At 39.4% G+C, this 20,872-nt stretch overlaps 1 protein-coding gene across 1 annotated transcript in view; it reads left to right on the plus strand.

Annotated features, from left to right (window-relative positions):
• PRKCE (protein kinase C epsilon) overlaps positions 1-20,872 on the plus strand; it is a 385,698-nt gene that overhangs the window by 226,062 nt on the left and 138,764 nt on the right. Inside the window, exons 3-7 of the mRNA XM_063443914.1 lie at positions 1,176-1,335; positions 4,280-4,314; positions 7,874-7,959; positions 10,112-10,241; positions 11,187-11,329. Coding sequence (XP_063299984.1) covers positions 1,176-1,335; positions 4,280-4,314; positions 7,874-7,959; positions 10,112-10,241; positions 11,187-11,329 — 554 coding nt within the window. The remainder of the gene's footprint in view (positions 1-1,175; positions 1,336-4,279; positions 4,315-7,873; positions 7,960-10,111; positions 10,242-11,186; positions 11,330-20,872) is intronic.

Consider the following 20,872-nt stretch of genomic DNA (forward strand, 5'->3'; position numbering starts at 1 on the left):
ATATTCTGTAGTGTAAGGTTTCCATCGTCCCAGACAGATGCTTGTTTGAATAAAATTCTGGCCTTGATCACAATCTACCACTTAATAATTATCTACATGTTCATAGCAACCAGCAAGCTGCTAATGATGTCGACACAGTAGCTCCTCTTAAATATTTTTAGACAATATTTTTTGAATTTACAATGTGGGAAGAAAGGGAATTATGCTAAGCAGTTAAGCTTAAATGATCACAATCACTCTAAATTGGTACCTTAACGGAACCATTTTTGTCTTTTGATTCAACAGCCAAAGTTACAAAAAATCACTGACAACGCTTTTCAACAAATTAATGAATACCTCAGAAATAATTATACTTAATAACAGTTATTAAGCACATGAGCAAAACAAACTCTACAAACACATAAAATAGCTTTGTGTAGATGAGGGTTGTGTAGTATCATCCACAGATCCCAAGATACCCGTGTTAGTGATTGACTTTATTTCTGATAACGAACCTGTGATGAAATCACAAAGCTCACAATATCGTCATTTTGCTTGTCATTAAAACCTTCCAATGTCGACATGGTTGTGTGATTACTGATGACGAGTTAAGCCCAACTAATTTTAACAGCAGAAATTTTAGGTTGGCATAGATTTAAACCCAGTTTTGAATAAATTGATAATAGTAATAAGTTTGATGACATTAGCATCAGAAAAAGTTGTGGTTTTTTTTTTTATCAAACAAAACCGAGCATGGTATTGTGGTTGAGAGTTCTGTTAGCTGTATGTTAGCTGTAACATGTTGAGATTATTTTTAATTTTATCCCCACTGGCCAGTAGACATGTGCATATTTTTTTTTTATCCATCTGAATAGCTGATGCAACTGAACCAGACAATGGACGCGCCTGTTCTGTTGTTTGTGATTTGGTTTTGCGTCTGTGACATTCAAATAATTATGATTTATGTTTTGGGAACAGCTGCTAAATTAAACAAATTTAAAAAATAAACAAAAAAAACAATATATTAAACAGGTATCAGATTAACAGAATGCTCAAAGGTAGCTCCAATGGTTACTGTAGTAGAGTCTCTGAAATCTGAAGCTTTCAATTTGTGTAAATTCATTTCAAACAGTTTGATACTTTACTTATATTTCAATTGTTAATTTATCTTTTTTTTTTTTTTCTTTTTATTTCAGCACCCAAAGAAAATGAAGAACGAGTATTCAGGGAGAGGATGCGACCAAGAAAACGTCAGGGTGCTGTACGACGCAGGGTCCACCAAGTTAATGGGCATAAGTTTATGGCAACATACCTTAGACAACCTACATACTGTTCGCACTGCAGAGACTTTATATGGTAAATCATATAATATATTTTCTCCTTCTATAAAACTTGCAGTATACGCTGCTCTATATGGGCACAGACTGGCCTGACGAAGCTGCCCAGCCAAGCAACAAACCAAATGTGAAATGTTTTGCAAGCATTTAATACGAGCCTATTCTCTACTTATATGTCCTTAGAATTTCACAAACAACGTGCCTCCAAATATGGGATTGGTGTGTTTATGTATATATAGGAGTTTTTATATTTTTATATAGGGGTTGTGTTGGCATTGTCTTTGTTCTGATTCTAAGTAGATATTGACACTATTGTAACACTGACTGTAAGCATTTCGTATTCTTGCAGCTGCGTAATATCGTATTCCTGCAGTGGCCAAGGTGATGGCATGATGGCAAACGGCTATTGTGAAATAAACATTTTACCCAAGAGCATAGAGAGTGCGCTGTACCACGTCTTAATCTAGTACACAAATAAGACATATGGTGCATCAGTAGATACACATTCCTCTGTGCAATGCACGTATTTCTTCCTGACTTATAGATTCTTTGAGTCACAAAGGAATTTAAACCATGCAAATAACAGGAAAAGAGGCTTCACCTTGCCGTAATGTAGCATAGTAAGCTACTTCCTGGTAAGAAATGCGGCAAACAAAGGAACGCACAAACAATCCCTGCACGTGATGACTTGACAGTGCGCTCAATACAATAGCAGCGCACAATATCACCGATCACTGATATATCTACTACTAAAAAAGGGAAAACACATACAACCTAAATATCAGACCAATAGTTTATTTTTTTTAAACTTTGCATGGTTCATTACGAAGCCAAAAAAAACAAACATATCAGCAACAGTTTCTGAATATTGTTGAAAGTTTTTTTCAATGTTTCAAAATTCTAGTTGTTCATCAGGATAAAGGTAAAATTGGCAAGATGTGTAATTGCACTTCCGTAGCAATATTTCTTGGCAATGCGGAGGAAACAATGGGTTAATAAGCTTTTAAACATCTTCATGGTGTCCTATTTTCTCTCTTTACTGCATTTTTCTTTTAATAATGTGGAATAGAGTAAATTGCTTATCTCTGAAAAATATGCATTTTGACTTAATTCCCATTAAACCCTGCTACAGAGGGTGGGCAACCTTCAGCACCCCAAATGTTGTGGACTACATATCCCCCTGATGCTTTGCCAGCATTGAAGCTATAAGCGCATTATGGGAGATGTTGCCCACAACATCTGGTGTGCCAAAGGCTGCCCTGCCCTGTCTTCCAATATGTATGTGCTTGGCCATTATGTGGCAGTGCCCTTGTGCCAGAGGCCTATAGTGTGGCTGCTTTGCATTGTGCTGAGCCAGAATGGAATCAAATTACCCACCTACACCCTAACAAGTAAACCACCATTTAAGGTGGCACCGTTCTCATCAATCAATGTAGCATGTAAAGGAGACCTCTTCTGTCCCAGAGGCTGTATACCCACGCAGAGAATCTACCAGCTCACTGTGACATCTTTAGAGTAAAAACTAGAGACTGGTTCTAAGACCGAAACCTCAGAAGATCTCACAGGTACGATCATCTATATCAGACGGAGAGGTGAGACCTCTATAACACTTCAGGGGATAAAGCAATTACGTTCCTTGAATAAGCAGATATAAATATACATTGCTGACCTAGCAAAAAAACTGACTGCTCTCGTGGTCTTTGCAGCTAATGGAATAAACCCGTGCCTTGTATAAACATTGTATGCTATGAATAGTCTTTCACGTTACCATTTCCTTTCATAACCTCGACATATAGGAAAGAAGGGTCACCTCAATCGTCTGTTATTTTACAACTGGTGATTGAAAAATGATGTATAGAAAAATAATTATTCAGGATAAATTCATCAGTTATATGGATTTGTATATAAAAAAATAAATAAAAAAAACGTAAAAAAATAATAGTATTAATAAAACCAGACAAAAAATTAATAATGCAACTTTTCTGTTTGTAAACGATATGAAGACAGCCGTGTTCTTAGTACATCACAATTATTTTTATTTTTTTATTTTTCTGTGTGTTTTAATATGTTACAAAAAAGAACACTGAGAGCACCCATTTTACCTTTGATATTTGTTTTATTTTTTTATTTCTCTGTGTTGGATTTTGATACTCGATGTATTCTTCCCTTATTTTCCTCTATTGTAATCTAGCTGCCGCACATTTTAATTACTTAACTTCATTTTTTTTTTTTTTTTAACATACAGCCATATCTTTGACAATACTAAATATGGCTAAGAAATATAGAAATTAAAATATAAATGAAACAAAGTGTAAATATGTTAAACATAAATATCTTTAAATATGATCTGTGCTATTTCCTCACCACCTGTTATTTTCCTTTCTAATAACTTGTATTTTCTGTATGCTATAGATTTATAGCTGTCTATTTACTTTTTTATCTGAGACTATCTTTTTTTAATGTTTTTGATGTACTTACTTGATACCAGTTTGTGGTTGCCTCCCCCTCGCCCCTTTTTTTCACTAATGAATAACATTGGTCCGTTATCAATTTGTTGAGAATGTAAGTGTGATGTAACCTCAGTACATCACGTGATTCACGGAGAGTGCAACATTATCAGTTGTGGACCTATATCTCTCCAGCTAGTTGGGACTTGGGTTGGGGTATAGGTGATGACATTCCATTGGATCTGAATTATGTAATCAATAAAATTTATTTTTATGTGCTGTGCCTTTCTATGGGGAATCGGAAAATGTAGCTACTCTTCTCCTAATTAACTACTGTCCCCAATGCTGATCCGCCTCAAGCCTATTTTATTTAACTGAAACGTGTCCCTTTAAGATGTTATAACTGAGTATAGGCTGATGGGAGATTAAGGGAGTGATTTACTAACATTCCTAATTTTTAGCATATACAAATCTCACATTAGGCACCATTTCTAATTAATCTTTTCTCATCCACAGGGGGGTCATAGGAAAACAGGGATATCAATGTCAAGGTAAGACAATTCTAAATTCACAATATGAAGGGAACTCGATATAAGGAACTGAGCAATTGGCTATAATTATAATGAATATTAGGGCTAGAAATTTATAGAAAAATATTGCAATAGGTAGTTACATAGTTACATAGCTGAAAAGAGACTTGTGTCCATCAAGTACTGTGTGTATAATATTTTAATTATAATACATGAACCTGAAGGAGTCAGATTATCCCTAACCGTATTATTAGGAAACCTAAAATGGAATTTGATAGCTCGATTGGTTAATACACTAACTGTAGAATCTGTTAAAACCTCAAGATCCCCAGTTACATTCCCTGAAGTCGATTACTGATTCCAATATATAACTGAGAATCCAATTCCCTTCTTGCTAGTTACAGTATAATGATATAGAATGGCTCAGTTAGTTCTTATGATTGTAGAACCTGTTGAAACCTCTGGATCACAGGTTATTATTCCCAGAAGAGTCAACAAATCTTTTCAGCTTTCAAGGCCGATGCTATTGAATTGGGTAATAAACACTGTATTCCAAGATTATATTTATACATCTCGGTGTATCCTTCATTCTAAAATGTATCTATTATTCTCATCCACCTGGGTCATTTTAAAAACGCTCAACTCCCTGAATACCTCACAGATATATGGCACTAAAAGCAGAGTAAACATTATATTGCAGTGATGGGAGAGAGCTTGCCACATATCTGCTCTTAATATGTGTTTAGATTCTTTAAACCTGCTCCGCAGGAAGTGTTGTTTCATCTCTGCTCAGCTGTGCTGGTTTAAGGATGAGAGCCGGGTGGAAAATCTTTATTTCTGCCAGTTTTTATTTCTCAGGCTCCTTATTGGGTATCTTATCTCCACCCTGTCTGCCCTCTTTCTGCCCTTTCATTTTTTTTTATGCATGCGCTTGGTACCCAAAGTTTAGGAGACTCTGCCAACCTAAGACTATATTCTGGCAAAATGTCAGAAAATTTGCTAACCGCAGCACTAATGACTTACTTAACCCTTTGTGCTCATGATGCAGCCTTCCTGAATCCAACAAACAAGCCGTAGAGGTACCAAGCTATAGATAGAGCAAGAAGCCAGCAAATATATATTTAACCCTTTCTACTCCGGTAGCATTTCTGAACCCTGGACCAATCAACGGACTAAATATAAACGAGGACTGCAGCTCTAGAGATGTCTGTTGCTCTATGTGTGCAGAATACATTGCTCAGCTCTCCATGTCCTTGAGACTCCTAGATGCCACTGTGATAGAAGTGCTGAAAATATGCACTAAGCCTATTTAACACCCAGAACGAACCCATGGTGTTCTTCTAGACACATGCCACTTCTCAACAGTGGTCGGTAGCACATGGAAGTGTCCCTTTGTTGTATGTAGAAATTATATGCTGTAGGAGTTTCTGCCATTGGAAATCCTCTTTTCATTAATGCATTGATTCCCTCCCTTGTAGCATATGATACTTCATGAGACCGGGAAGCACTATGTATTCGCCGTCCATCAGCATAAAGGAATGAAATGTGTTTGGGAAGCCATGGTGGATCTGGCGACTCTATAAAATCTTGTAAATAGTGCCCATGTATGAAGGTTATTTATTAAATCAAAAGGACAGTCCACGCACAATAATCACTGCAGAAGACTGTAGTAGGTTTGGTGCAAGGAGTAACCTGTCACCACGAGGTGGTAAGGAATTAAATTGGTATTGAATGGTTTGCCACGTACCTGGATTCCCTGCACTCATGGGCATTCTTGTCATGTGTGATATTGCTGAAGTGGAAGGGGAATTTTTGCTTTAGCGATATCACAGATGACCAGAAGAACTATGGGCACTTAAAGGGACACTATAGAACTATAGGCACCCAGATCACTTCATATAATTGAAGGGGTTTAGGTGCACTGTCCCTGTAATATTAGTTTCAGAGTATCTACAATGTTTACATTGCAGGGATAAGCCTGCCTCTAGTGGCTGCCTATTAGACAGCCACTAGGTGCGCTTGCTGGCCTTTCACGGAGTTTGCTTTGCATGAGGACGTTCAGCATCTTCCAAATTCCTATAGGAAAGCATTGATTCATTGCTTTCCTATGGGAAAAGCCTAACACGCATGTGGTGCTTGCCTAACGTGTGCATTAAGTTCCCCTATCGGCTGACATTGGAGGAGGTGCCTGACCCTGCGCCACGGGACCTCCGCGCTGGAATCCAGTAAGGGAAAAAATGGTTATTTAACCCTTTATTCATGACCAGAAGGGGGTCCCAAGAAGGGGCGGCAGAGGCACACTATAGTGTTGGAAATACAGTTTTGTATGCCCCCATACAGGTATTTCTACATTCCTGCTTGGATGGCAGTGATAGGCTGTGAGCAATGGGGGTAGGTTAGCCCTGGACACATGTCCACAGTTCAATACATGTACACTAATATTCGATACACAGTCTCGATTTGTGTTTCCTGTCCTGCATGATAAGATGGACTTGCACTGCACTCAGGGCACCAGCACCCTGCAGAGAGTATCGAAACAGCCCTCCATACCTGCATGGCCCTCAGTGGACTGTTCTACTTGATTCACAGCTAACCTGGCGTGCATTCATTCCCTTTTATGGGCGATCAGATTAGTGGGCTGCCCTTTTTTATAACCCCCCTATCACAAACATTCCTCTTTTTATGACTCCATTGTTGGGGGTATGGAAACATAATGTGGAAGTTTATCTTCTGCATTATCTGATTGCAGAGGGGCCATGACATATTATCAGATGGCTTGATGGAAATTCTAAGGAATGTCATTTATAATGTGAAGATTTATGGTGGCATGTCCACTACCATGTGCAAGCCCCCTTTACACGAGAGAGTCCTGTCTTAATAAAGAAAGTCACTATCAGGCTTGGCAGAGAGCCAAAATGTTGCCATGTCACCTTTCTGGAGGCAATAATAAAAACATGCTAAAATAATTTGTAGCATTGAAATTCTGTTCTTGTAGAGTTCTGATTTATTCTGAAAACAAATCCTCACCAGATTGCGAAAGAGCTGCAGTGTGATGCACAGTTGCATATGAAACATCTCTGAGGGCATTCAGTACCTGGCTTATGTACATTGCCCGGCATTGAGAGGACAAAATGTACTTGACAACTGCTTGACTATTACAGGAAAGACAGTTCCCACTCTACTACATATAATTTACAGCATTTGAGTCTAGTTCTTGTGCTATCTGTCCACATGCTCACGGTATTCCAATGACATCAATGTATGTTTTCAACCTTCTTTATGAACTGTATGCCAACAGGCAGCCGGGAATGTCCCAGTAATTTAATTTGGTAGAATTATATTAAAATACCAAATAATACCAATAATAATACATTTATATTTTATTACCATGGTATAAGTGTTGCCGTGAAAGGTGCCTGATTTACATAGTAGAGTCAGTTTATGCTTAGTACACGGATCATGGAAAGTCCACCCATGGATGCAGTTTGTCGGGGAATGTAATGGGTTCGTAATGTAAATGCATTGGGTCATTTGGAGCCAAGTCGCCAGGAATCCTCAACCTTTCATCCTTTGTTTACAGTTTGCACTTGCGTAGTTCACAAGAGATGCCACGAGCTTATAATAACGAAGTGTGCTGGCTTAAAGAAACAGGAAGCCCCCGATGAGGTAAATATTTAGATTTAAAACCAGTGTCTTTGTTGAAAAATATATTTCTGTTGCCACACCCTGGCCTTCTGTTGGTTAGCTTCTTTCCTGCCAGAGACGTCTGCAAGATGTTGCTCGGTAGCAGTGATGGCTAATCTTGGCAGCCCAGATGTTTTCTGTGAGAATTATGAGAATTATGGGTAATGCAGTTCAGAAAAATCTGGAGTATCAAAGTTAGCCATCACGGCGCTGGACTGACATATTCCTGCTCAATGTTCATATAGTTTTATCATACAAATTGAAATTGTAATATGATGTTTAATTTGTAAAGTTTATAAAGAAGATCGAGCTGTAGAAGATAATTGTTACAATTCGGTAAGCATAGCAAGGATACGATCCATGACAAGATCGCTGAATAAAAGTTATACGATCAATTAGGAGAGCGGCTGACTTGATGTCTGAGTCAGTGTTTTGAGATGAATCAGGATAGTTCTGCTTCGTTTGCAAGAAATGCTAGATTAGCAACTGAATGATATGTTGAAGGACTGTATGCACTTCTTATCCATTAATTTCTACTAGTCTTATTTCCTGCTCCGTTCTCAACACTTATTTTGGTAACGCCCTTTGGCAGTGAATTATAAATCTGTATTGCTTCCTTTCTTGTAAGTGAAATCTCCTTTCTTCAAGCCAAATCTTAATCACCTGCAAAGAACTATGAAATGCGTTAGCCAAAACCACTTTTATTGCACTCAAGTTGCCACTACGTTCATATGAGTGTTATGCACCTCTTTACAGGACACAGCACAGTTAGATTTACATGATCTGTTATTTACTAAACTTTATTGACTTCTACTACAAATATTTCTGTTCATTGTTATTTGAAGAATTCTGGAAACTGTTTTCTGTACCCCAGATTTCAGACCTGTAACTTCAAAGCATGAGATTCTTATCTCCCTTGAAAACCACACCTGCTTTACACCAATCTCCTTGTCACAATGTCAAAAAATGGGAAAATATGGGAAGGTTTTAGCAGTAATGTACCCAGGACCAAACTTAGGGGGGGTGTTACCTGTACAACCATACAGTGTGCTCTCAGAGTGAGACTCTAGACGACCTTCTTTACCCCTCTGACTGGCCATGGACATTTTATGGGAGTTGTGCCTCCTCCACTCACAGCATTGCACCCCGTCACACTCACTGCTTAGCCACACTACAACGACTGTGGTAGAAGACAGATATACCTGGGATTGATATAAAGGCATACTGAGAGCATGGGAGAGGGAGAGGTAAGTAGGGGTGGAGGTGGGAGGAAACTAAGGGATAGATTGGGGAGGGGCAAAGAAGCAAAAACCATGGAAGGTGGTCTAGGAAGAAATGAAAAAAATGTGAGGGTGGTCAGGAGAGAGTTAACTGGGGTTTAAAGATAACTTGATGCTAGAGATAGATAACTGGGATAGGAAATAACAGACAGCTAAACAGGTGGTAGGGAGACATCTAAAGAAGTTTAAAAAAAATGTAAAATATACAATCCCCGTGGCTCTCAGACAACCCATAAGTCTGGTTGGGAATCATGGGAATTACACTTCACAAAGATCTACAGTTCCTGCAGCATTCGGTTAGCTGTTAAACCTGTCTGAGCATAATGCGAATCGTACTTCACAACTGCACTTTATGCTAGTCATGTGGGCGTCCGACCTAGTTTTGCCTTTATAATGCACACACAGAAATGCGACATACACAGTCACGCACATACAGACATTGCACAGGGATACCGACATACACTAATGCTGATATTGCATATTCACATAGGAACGCTAACATACACACATAAGGTAAAGTAAAAACAACACACACAGTTGAGCACGTACAGGAGTCCTGACACACATCCACTGACACTCTTCACACACAAGCCCTCACATGCACTGATACTGCACAAAATATATTAATATCATAAGTCACTTATGACATAACAGTCAAACGCAGGCAGTCTTAATTTGAAGATTCAGCACTTGAAGGCCAGCCCCGAATCCAGCTGATAATAAACTCATCTCCCTAATTACCTGCTGGTGTACACTCACTGGCCATTATCTACCTTCACTTGACGTAACCATTTTAGGATACTCTTCTGTGTCAGCCAATCATAGCTGTATGTTTTTTTTATGTGTTTTTATAGGTGGGTTCCCAGCGTTTCAGTGTCAACATGCCTCACAAATTCAGTATCCATAACTACAAAGTACCGACATTTTGTGACCACTGTGGTTCATTACTCTGGGGCCTCATGAGGCAAGGTTTACAATGCAAAGGTAAGAGATTAGATATACCAGGCATAGACCTCAATTAAATATTATTGAATAGACTTTTCAAATTATTGTTTTTTTTCTTCCAAAATGTAAAACTATCAAAATATATATCATATGTAAAAATACACCAATAAATAAAAATATTGAAACATTTGAAAAGCATTTTCAGCAATATTTAATGAAGGCCATATTGTTTCTGGAACATGTGGGACTGTTGACATTTTTTTGTATTGTTATTCCTTTGCACCGCACCCTATATTTTTTAGTTTTTGGAGTTTTTTGTTTCAAATTCAAATTTGGCCTTGCACATTTAAATAAAACTAACAGATATATTCCAACAAACATTATCAAACATTATCAAGATGTGTTTTTTTCCGGTCTGCCTTTGCATTTACTATTTGACAACAGTAAAATAATTAGACAAAGACTCATATTCTTGCTTGTATAAAAAACACACTATTATACTTTATGTGAAACCGACTGCATGATCGTTGCATACAATCTAATGTACACAATTACAGTATTTGCAGTCGTATCATAATTTGTGCCAGCAGAGGGCACTACAGGAAAACATTTTTCAGGCAATAGCTAGTGTTTCACAAATCAGATTTTGGTTGCAATCGATTTCAAATGACTAAGGTTAAAAACTGCACAATATTATACTATAAAAAGATAGTAAGAATAGAAAGGAGATGTGTCTGAAGAAATCTACATTTGATATGTCAAAGCATATGCCAATAAATGCTAGGTTACAAGGTTTCTAATGTTTAAAACATAATATGAGCACTGAATAACAAATGATTGAGTTCTATATATTTTATATAACGTTGAAATGGAGATATTCCACGACGAATTAATAACCTGCTGTGTATTTAAACAAAGTTTTGTTATGTATCACTGATCATCGGTTTAGGCACTAAACAAATCCGTTTTTGTCCACATTTCCAGTGTGTAAAATGAACGTGCATAGACGCTGTGAATCTAATGTAGCACCTAACTGTGGAGTGGATTCTAGGGGAATCGCGAAAGTATTAGCTGACCTTGGCGTAACGCCGGATAAGATCACCGCTGCAGGCCAGAGGAGGAAAAAGGTAATGCCATGTTATCAGACACATTGAATGAAGACATTGTATTTGGGCATTTTATCTCACGTTTTGACGTAGCAATGTATAGGGTCATTTCGGACCAACAAGTCTCTTAAATTACGGTTTCTTTTATAGCTGATGATGGGATGTTTCTAGAAAATAGAGGGAAGGCTATTATCGGCCTGTAGAATATCCCAGTGCTTATGGATGGTGTTCTTTATTTTTAAAGTCTCTGTATGATAGGTCATGGGTAGAAATAATTGCCTTTGCTTTATCCGATTTCTCCAAGTGTTTTATAGTCAACCGTTCTCTGGCTCTTTGTTCTGCCGTATTAAGCGTTTGGGGAGCATAGCCTCTATCTAGGAACCGCTGCCGCATCTGTTGCAATTGTAATTCCATTTGTTTATCATCGCTATTATATCTTAGAACCCTTATAAATTGGGAAATTGGAAGAGAATCCTTCAAATGCTGTGGGTGAAAACTTGTAGCAGATAAAATGGTATTCCTGTCTGTTTCTTTCCGGTATAGAGTATAACCTATACCAACTGAGGTTTTGTACAACATCACATCCAGAAATTGGATCTGATTCCTATTCTGACTTAATGTAAGTTTGATAGAAGTAGGCAATGAATTAATTTGTTGGACCATCTTATCCAGTTCTTTAGATGATTTTGTCCACAGGAGAAGGATATCGTTCACAAACCGAAAAATACTTTAGTATTTTACTGCCATATGTAGAAAAAATATATTGTTGCTCAAACAATGACATAAAAATATTCGCATATGAGGGAGCCATAGGCGCCCCCATAGCAGCTCCGGATGTCTGCAAATTAAAATTGCCTTCAAACTTAAAGTAATAACAGGAGAGAGCAAGGAGTAATAGTTCCATTATAAACTCAGAGGACCTTTATACACCTGCAATTTTGAAAGAATTTCTCTGACTGCCTGTATACCTTCCTGCTGGGGAATGGCCGTATACAGGTTTTGTACATCAAGATTAGCAAAAATACATTCTGTCTGGGTGTCAATCTTAAGTTCTCTGAGTTGATAAAGTATGTGTTTTACATACAGTGATCTTGAAAAAGACCCGGCAGGGTCAAAACGTCGATCGATTTCTGTATGTATCTTATTTATTAATAAAGCACAATTTTCACTGATTTGAAGACCTGTGAGTGCATCCTGGATTTGATTTTTTTCTATATTTTGGACGCTATTGGATAGCACCCAGGCAAGATTCCTTATTACTACTGACAAGGAGAGTGCCAAGCATTTATTTTTATTATATATATATATATATATATATATATATATATAAACCTTTAATTTATTAATATATAAATATATATATATATATATATATATATATATATATATATATATATATACACATTCTACATATTTATTTAACTATTAACTACATAATTATTTGATTTTAATAATTATAATTTGAGGGACCTGCCTGACAACCCAGGCAGACAGTCCAGAGAATTTAATTGGCAAGTCCTATATTTAACCCCATAACGTTCCAAAACACAATAAAACCTTTACATGGGGGATATTGTTATACTCTGGAGACTTCGCTGAACACAAATATAAGTTTTTCAAAACAGTAAAACATATCACGACGATGATATCACCAGTAAAAGTGCAGTTTTTGTTTTTAAAAAAAAAATGCAAAAAACAAATAAAAACACTAACTTTGGCCAGCGTTTGTGACTAAGTGGCTACTACAAAAGACTGGAAATAACCCATTTTGAATACCCTGGGTTGTTTACATTTGAAAATGGTATGCAATGATGAGGTTAACTCAAATTCCTGGGCTACCATATGGTCTCAAAAGGCAACATAGACTCAGTAAACCAATCTGGCATACTGAATTAGGCAAGCCCTATATTGACCCTTTAACTTTCCAAAACACCATATAACCTGTACATGCGGGGGTATTGTAATACTCGGGAGACTTTGCTGAACACAAATATGAGTGTTTAACACAGTAAAACTTTTCACGACGATAAAATCACCAGTAAAAGTGAAAAAAAAAATAGAAAAACTGTATATAATTTGTGTAGGTACAGTAAATGAGTAAGAGGAAAATTACAGCTAAACACAAACACTGCAGAAATGTAAAAACAGCCCTGGTCCTTAATGGTAAGAGAATTGAAAAACGGTCTGGTCAGTAAGGGGTTAATGACTCAATTGTCAAGATAATTTGTGGGAATAATATTTTAGATGCCTAGAAAGGTGGGTGCACTTAATTGGGGCTAGGTTAATTCTCAGTGAACAGAAAACCATATTTGTCTCTTTGAAATATTGTTAAAAAAGCAATAAATGGTTAGGGAGGATGTGTTGTTTATATTCCCACAGACCTCTGCCTTCCAAGCGGTCTGTGAGCCGCACTCTAAGCCAAAACGCTGGGCCAATTGCTGCTAACTAAGGGAGTCATGGGACAGTGGTATGACAAGAGGCATTAGATGGGATGGTACACAAAATGACTGCAAATCATAAGGGATAAAAGTCAAAGAGAGGTGACATTTTACTGCACTGTGCAGAGATCATTCAATAGGTTTTAAAGGGACAGTAGCAAATCCTATAAAGCAGTGGTACCCAAACTAGTCATCAAGGTACCCCTACCTGTCCAGAATTTAGGAATTACCCAGTTATGTTTAGGGGGGGGGAGGGGGGGGGGACACCTTAGACACAACTGGGTAAATCCCTAAATCCTGGACAGGTAGGGATGCCTTGAGTACTGGTTTGGGAACCACTGCTATAAAGAGATAGGAGATGTACTCATCTTTCTGTACTTCTCTATATCTCTCAACTACGAGCCCCAAAGGGAAATCATTTTTTAAAAATTAAAATATTGTGTCAGTCTCTGTTTGCACGTAATGAGTGGTATTGATACCGGAGAAACTGACGGAAGCGAAGCACAGAGAGATGGACACAGGTTTCTTCAGGAAGGAAGAGATTCTTTATTGGATCACCGATCGGGACTCAGAGGGACTAACGTCACCAAAATACAGCAAGTTCTGAGCCCCGGACAATAGTGCAGGCTCCTTATATAGGCACATAACTCCTCCCATAATAAGCTCCTCCCACACATTCTCTTAACCAATCAACACAAATAAGAATTAACTTCCTGCTTGACCGCATGGCTTGTCCAGCACAATGGAGGAGGGGAATACTATATCCTGTATTCTTGCACATGCTCCGTACACTACTGATCGTATCTTGCCTCGTGCAACCAACTGATCGATACGTCAGCATATGCACGTACACATGCCACGTGGTAATCTCGGCCTACTAAATTTATTTTTACCGAGATTCCACCACATTCCCCCCTTTGATGCCTCTTGATATTTCACAATTACTTGAGGCATCACTTAACCTTAGTTTGCCTACACCGCAAGTTACCTTGAACCAGACCAGACTTATCTTATGATGTGAATCTTCAACACTCATCTTCCTGCATTGGTTCTCCCTGATCTAGAGCCTCATATTTATAAATTGCCATTATCTGTGCAGCAGCCTTCCTCTCTGCTATATTTTCTATCAGGCTTTGCACAGACCTAACTACTAAGGGTATAAGACACGGCAGGAGTAGACACAACATTAAAATCAGTAGGACTCCACCTACCACTGCCTTAAGCCCTCCAAACCACTCATACCAGCTACCAAACCAACTGCTTGGATTATACCCTTTCCATACCTGAGTAGGCACATGCGCTAGTTTAACCATATGGCTAGTAAGCTCAGCTATTGCTTGCCCTTCGTCATCTATTTGAAGACAGCAATTGCTCAGGTTAAACTTCCCACATACACCTCCCTCTACTGCCAAAAGGTAATCCAAGGCTAATCTATTTTGGTAGACTGCTGTCCTCATCCTGGTATTGTGCTTCGCTAGAAGATTGAGCGCTTGTGATGTCTCGTTAGTAATGATCTCAACCACCGCCTGTAATCTTATAATACGGTTGAGCATATAAATAGGGGTTCTATAACCAAAGGTACCATCTTCTGCCCACGTGGCTGGCCCATAATAATCTATAATACGCTGGGGAGGCCATTCATTATCTTCCCAGGCGCCTATCTCTATGGGTCCCTTTTTCTTCCTATGATTCACATCATACACTTTAACACCTAAAGTCTCACCTGTTTCAATAGGTAACAAGAAGAAGGATGGTTTGAGCATACCCAACACACATGCCCCTTCCCAGTCCTGTGGCAACTCCGAATAGGCTTTCTTACCACAGATCCAGTACAAATTTGCTGGGGCTCTCCAGTTAGATGTGATGGATAGATCAAACCACACATCCTTTAAATTGGCGTATCTAGCAAACGGGTTAGATGGTTCTGAGACATTTGAAGCCGACCACCAAGTTGTATTCTTCGTATCATCATCATAAGCTTTTTGCCCTAGACAAGTTAATTCTCCTACAGAAGTATTATACATCATTCCTTTCCTTGCTATGCAAACATAACCTATGATGGAGGTCTTTAATCTCCACTCAGATTTACCTCTAACACTCATATGATAATCGGCTTGTGTAGATATTAATTGGTCAACTGCCTCAGAACCGGACATTACCTCCTTTGCTTCCCAAGGCCATTGGTCTCCCATGTTAGTACCTCCACACACATAGCAGTTGGTAACATTAAGACTACCGGCAATACTTTCAGCTAAATCAATAAACAGGTTTTTAGCATTATGGGGGATCTTATTATCTATGCTCATCTCTTCATAGAAGGAATGATATACTTGATGAGTTTGGGAGGTTACCGTATCAGTCTCTATCCCTATAAACAATACTGTCCCAGGATCTAAACCCGTCCCATATATTTGAAACCCAAATAAATTACCATATGTATCTAAGAACTTGTCGGGGTTATTTATAAGTATATGGACTGGATTGCATTCCATAGACTTACAATATGGGCTGGTAGGCAACTTAGTCACAATCATGTCCTTGTCTACTGTCTGTCCCCAAGTTGCCCACCCCACACAAGACCAATATGGGCAAAAGTTATAATCTCTATTTGGGCATCTAGGACTCACATATTTATTTTTACTACTGGGACAAATATATTTATCGTTAGACCCATACGTCCTCTCCCATCTAAGATCCCCACATACATTCCACGGCTTTCTACCACTTGATATCGCCTTACATGCAGCTGAGTGACAGGAAACAGAGGGTTGTAGTCAATGGAGTATATTCAAAGCTTGGGCTTGTCACCAGTGGGGTACCTCAGGGATCTGTACTTGGACCCATTCTCTTTAATATTTTTATTAGTGATATTGCAGAAGGTCTTGATGGTAAGGTGTGTCTTTTTGCGGATGATACTAAGATATGTAACAGGGTTGATGTTCCAGGAGGGATAAGCCAAATGGAAAATGATTTAGGTAGACTAGAAAAATGGTCAGAGTTGTGGCAACTGACATTTAATGTGGATAAGTGCAAGATAATGCATCTTGGACGTAAAAACCCAAGGGCAGAGTACAGAATATTTGATAGAGTCCTAACCTCAACATCTGAGGAAAGGGATTTAGGGGTGATTATTTCTGATGACTTAAAGGTAGGCAGACAATGTAATAGAGCAGCAGGAAATGCTAGCAGAATGCTTGGTTGTATAGGGAGAGGTATTAGCAGTAGAAAGAGGGAAGTGCTCATGCCATTGTACAGAACACTGGTGAGACCTCACTTGGAGTACTGTACACAGTACTGGAGACCCTATCTTCAGAAGGATATTGATACCTTAGAGAGAGTTCAAAGAAGGGCTACTAAACTGGTTCATGGATTGCAGGATAAAACTTACCAAGAAAGGTTAAAGGATCTTAACATGTATAGCATGGAGGAAAGACGAGACAGGGGGGATATGATAGAAACATTTAAATACATAAAGGGAATCAACACAGTAAAGGAGGAGACTATATTTAAAAGAAGAAAAACTACCACAACAAGAGGACATAGTCTTAAATTAGAGGGACAAAGGTTTAAAAATAATATCAGGAAGTATTACTTTACTGAGAGGGTAGTGGATGCATGGAATAGCCTTCCAGCTGAAGTGGTAGAGGTTAACACAGTAAAGGAGTTTAAGCATGCGTGGGATAGGCATAAGGCTATCCTAACTATAAGATAAGGCCAGGGACTAATGAAAGTATTTAGAAAACTGGGCAGACTAGATGGGCCGAATGGTTCTTATCTGCCGTCACATTCTATGTTTCTATGTTTCTATGTAAATAGTAGAACACCCGAAGAATGTACGGATTCTAACACCGTCTTGTTAATTAGGGTCCCCTGAGGACCTCCATTCCTGAGAGTCAACCAAATTGTACGAGGTTGATACTCCGGACTGAAGCACTTAGGTTCTCCTACTCCTAAATGGCACACACTATATTCTATATTAAGGTATCTACATCTTGATACATCTCCTTTACACTCGTATTGTGAATGCCAAATTAGGGTTTGGGAAATATGGTTACCTGTTCTTGTAGTCTTAATGCATACCTCACAGCTAGGAGTGTCGGTACCTCCACCTTCCTGAATATAAAAATACACATAAATAAACATTATCATAAACACATCTTTCGTCGTCATCCTCAGTCTTCGTCCGTGCGAAGGCACCTCAGCTTCCAGGATGTAAGGGCTGCAGGGAATGGAGTTCTGCTCGTCTTCACAGGAGTCCCTTCGAGACTTTCCTGGCTTATACACTATACGTCGGTGAGCGGACAGGCTTTATTATGGCCGTCTAAACACTCACTTCACCAAATCTCTGTAACAATAAAATTTGTAATCCACAAAGTTCCTCGTCACTCTGACTGAGTCGTGCGTTTTAACCGGATCTTGCAGGGATTCTCTGGATCTGCTGTAACTTGCCAAGAATCGACTGCTGCTGGTTTAACCCTGGAGTGATGTATCCACGGAGTCACTTCGGCTACTTTTATCGCTGTAGGGGTAGACAAAAGAACAACATAAGGACCTCTCCACTTGGGCCCTAACGGTACATTATTCCACTCTTTAATCCACACTTGATCTCCTGGGTGGTAACTATGAACTGGGGGATAAATATTCACAGGTAATCTATCTTGTACCCATTTCTGTACCTCCTCCATAGTCTTACCCAACTCTACAACCTGCTGCCGGGTAATTCCTTCTCCCAACTGACTCAAATCCCCCCTTAAGTTACCAAGTACGGGAGGTGGTCGCCCATACATGATTTCAAAAGGAGAGAGGCCCATCCTTCTGGTAGGGGTACTGCGGATTCGCAATAGAGCTATGGGTAAGAGAACGTTCCACTTAAGTTGGGTTTCCTGACACATTTTAGCCAACTGATTCTTGATAGTTCTATTCATTCTCTCTACCTTACCAGAACTCTGGGGTCTATATGCCGTATGAAGCCTCCACTTTATACCAAGCATATGAGTCAGTTGTTGTAGGCACTGATGAACAAAAGCTGGACCATTGTCCGATCCTATAGAGCAGGGTAGTCCATATCGGGGTATTATTTCTCGTAGCAGGAATCTCACAACTTCTCCTGCTTTCTCTGTACGAGTAGGACATGCTTCTACCCAGCCTGAATAGGTGCACACAATTACCAACAGGTAACGATGTCCACCCGATTTAGGCATCACTGTATAGTCAATTTGTAGATCGGAGATGGGGAGTCCCCCCATAAACTGGACTCCTGGTGGCTTTACTGGTCCTTGTCTTGCATTATTTTTAGCACACGTTACACATCTTCGTACAATGGCCTGAGTCAAGTTGGACAATCTTGGTATGTAGAAATGTTTTCTGAGAGATTCTTCTGTGCTGTCTCTCCCAGAATGTGTCCCGTTGTGATAGTTTTGGACAATTTCTACCGCTAGTGATGCTGGAATGACTATTCTTCCATCTTCTAACTGATACCATTTGTTCTCCAAATACTTTCCAGGTTCAGTTTTTAACCACTCCTCTTCTTGAGCTGTATAAACTGGAGTCCATTGAGACAGTGGAGTTGGTATAAGAGCAGCTATATGCCCCACATATTCCTGTCTTCCCGATTCAGCGGCACGCTTAGCTGTACTGTCTGCCATCCGATTTCCCTTGGTTACATCACCATCTCCTCTCAGATGCGCTCGACAATGTATGATACCGACTTCTTTCGGCTCCCACACTGCTTCCAATAGTTGTAGGATTTCAGCTGCGTACTTGATTTCTTTGCCTTCTGAATTCAATAGTCCTCTTTCTTTATACAAAGCTCCCTGGGCATGAGTGGTTAAAAACGCATACTTGGAGTCCGTGTAGATGTTCACTCTTAAACCTTCAGCCAATTGTAACGCTCGTGTCAGTGCTATCAATTCTGCCTTTTGTGCTGATGTTCCTTTCGCCAGTGGCCGAGCTTCTATCACCTTGTCTATTGTTGTTACTGCATATCCTGCATAGCGGATCCCTTCTTTCACATAACTACTGCCGTCGGTGTAATATTGAACATCGGGGTTCTGGATGGGAAAATCACGAAGATCTGGTCTACTTGAAAATACTTCATCCATTACTTCCAAACAATCATGTTGACTTTCAGTAGGTTGTGGCAAAAGGGTAGCTGGATTTAAGGTGTTTACAGTCTCTAAATGCACTCTTGGGTTTTCACACAACATTGCTTGATACTTGGTCATACGGCTGTTACTAAACCAATGATTTCCTTTGTAATCCAACAACGTCTGTACTGCATGTGGGACTCGTACATAAAGTTCTTGACCCAGAGTGAGTTTATCGGCTTCAGCTACTAGCAGGGCGGCTGCAGCTACGGCTCTTAGACAAGGTGGAAGTCCGCTGGCCACTGCATCCAGTTGCTTAGACATGTAGGCAACAGGTCTTTGCCATGATCCCAAGTACTGTGTCAATACTCCCACAGCCATTCTTCTTTGCTCATGTACATACAGGTAGAATGGTCATGTGTGATCAGGTAGACCTAATGCTGGGGCACTCATCAAAGCCTTCTTCACATCTTCAAATGCCGTTTGCTGTTCTTGAGTCCATAAGAAGGGGTCGTGCTCTGTACCTTTGATAGCTGCATACAGAGGTTTTGCCAGTATCGCGTAGCTGGGAATCCATATCCTACAGAAGCCTGCTGCCCCCAAGAATTCTCGCACTTGTCTTCTATTCTTGGGTATCGGTATTTGGCACACAGCTTCTTTTCTCTCTGGCCCCATAATTCTTTGACCTTCAGAGATATGGAATCCCAGATATTTGACAGTTGGCAAACACAACTGAGCCTTCTTTCTAGACACCTTGTATCCTGCCTTCCAGAGAATGTGTAGTAGATCGTGCGTTGCTTGCTGACATATTTCTTTTGTAACTGCTGCTATCAACAAGTCATCTACATATTGTAACAATACACACTCTCCTGGGATGGACTCGAAATCCAATAATTCTTGACTTAGAGCTGAACCAAATAGGGTAGGTGAATTTTTAAACCCTTGGGGCAGTCTTGTCCAGGTCATTTGGCGTTTTGAGCCCGTCACAGCGTTTTCCCATTGGAAAGCGAAGATACATTGACTTTCTGCGGCAATTCGGA

This window comes from Pelobates fuscus, chromosome 2 (genome assembly GCF_036172605.1).
Source record: "Pelobates fuscus isolate aPelFus1 chromosome 2, aPelFus1.pri, whole genome shotgun sequence".
Lineage (NCBI taxonomy): Eukaryota > Metazoa > Chordata > Amphibia > Anura > Pelobatidae > Pelobates > Pelobates fuscus.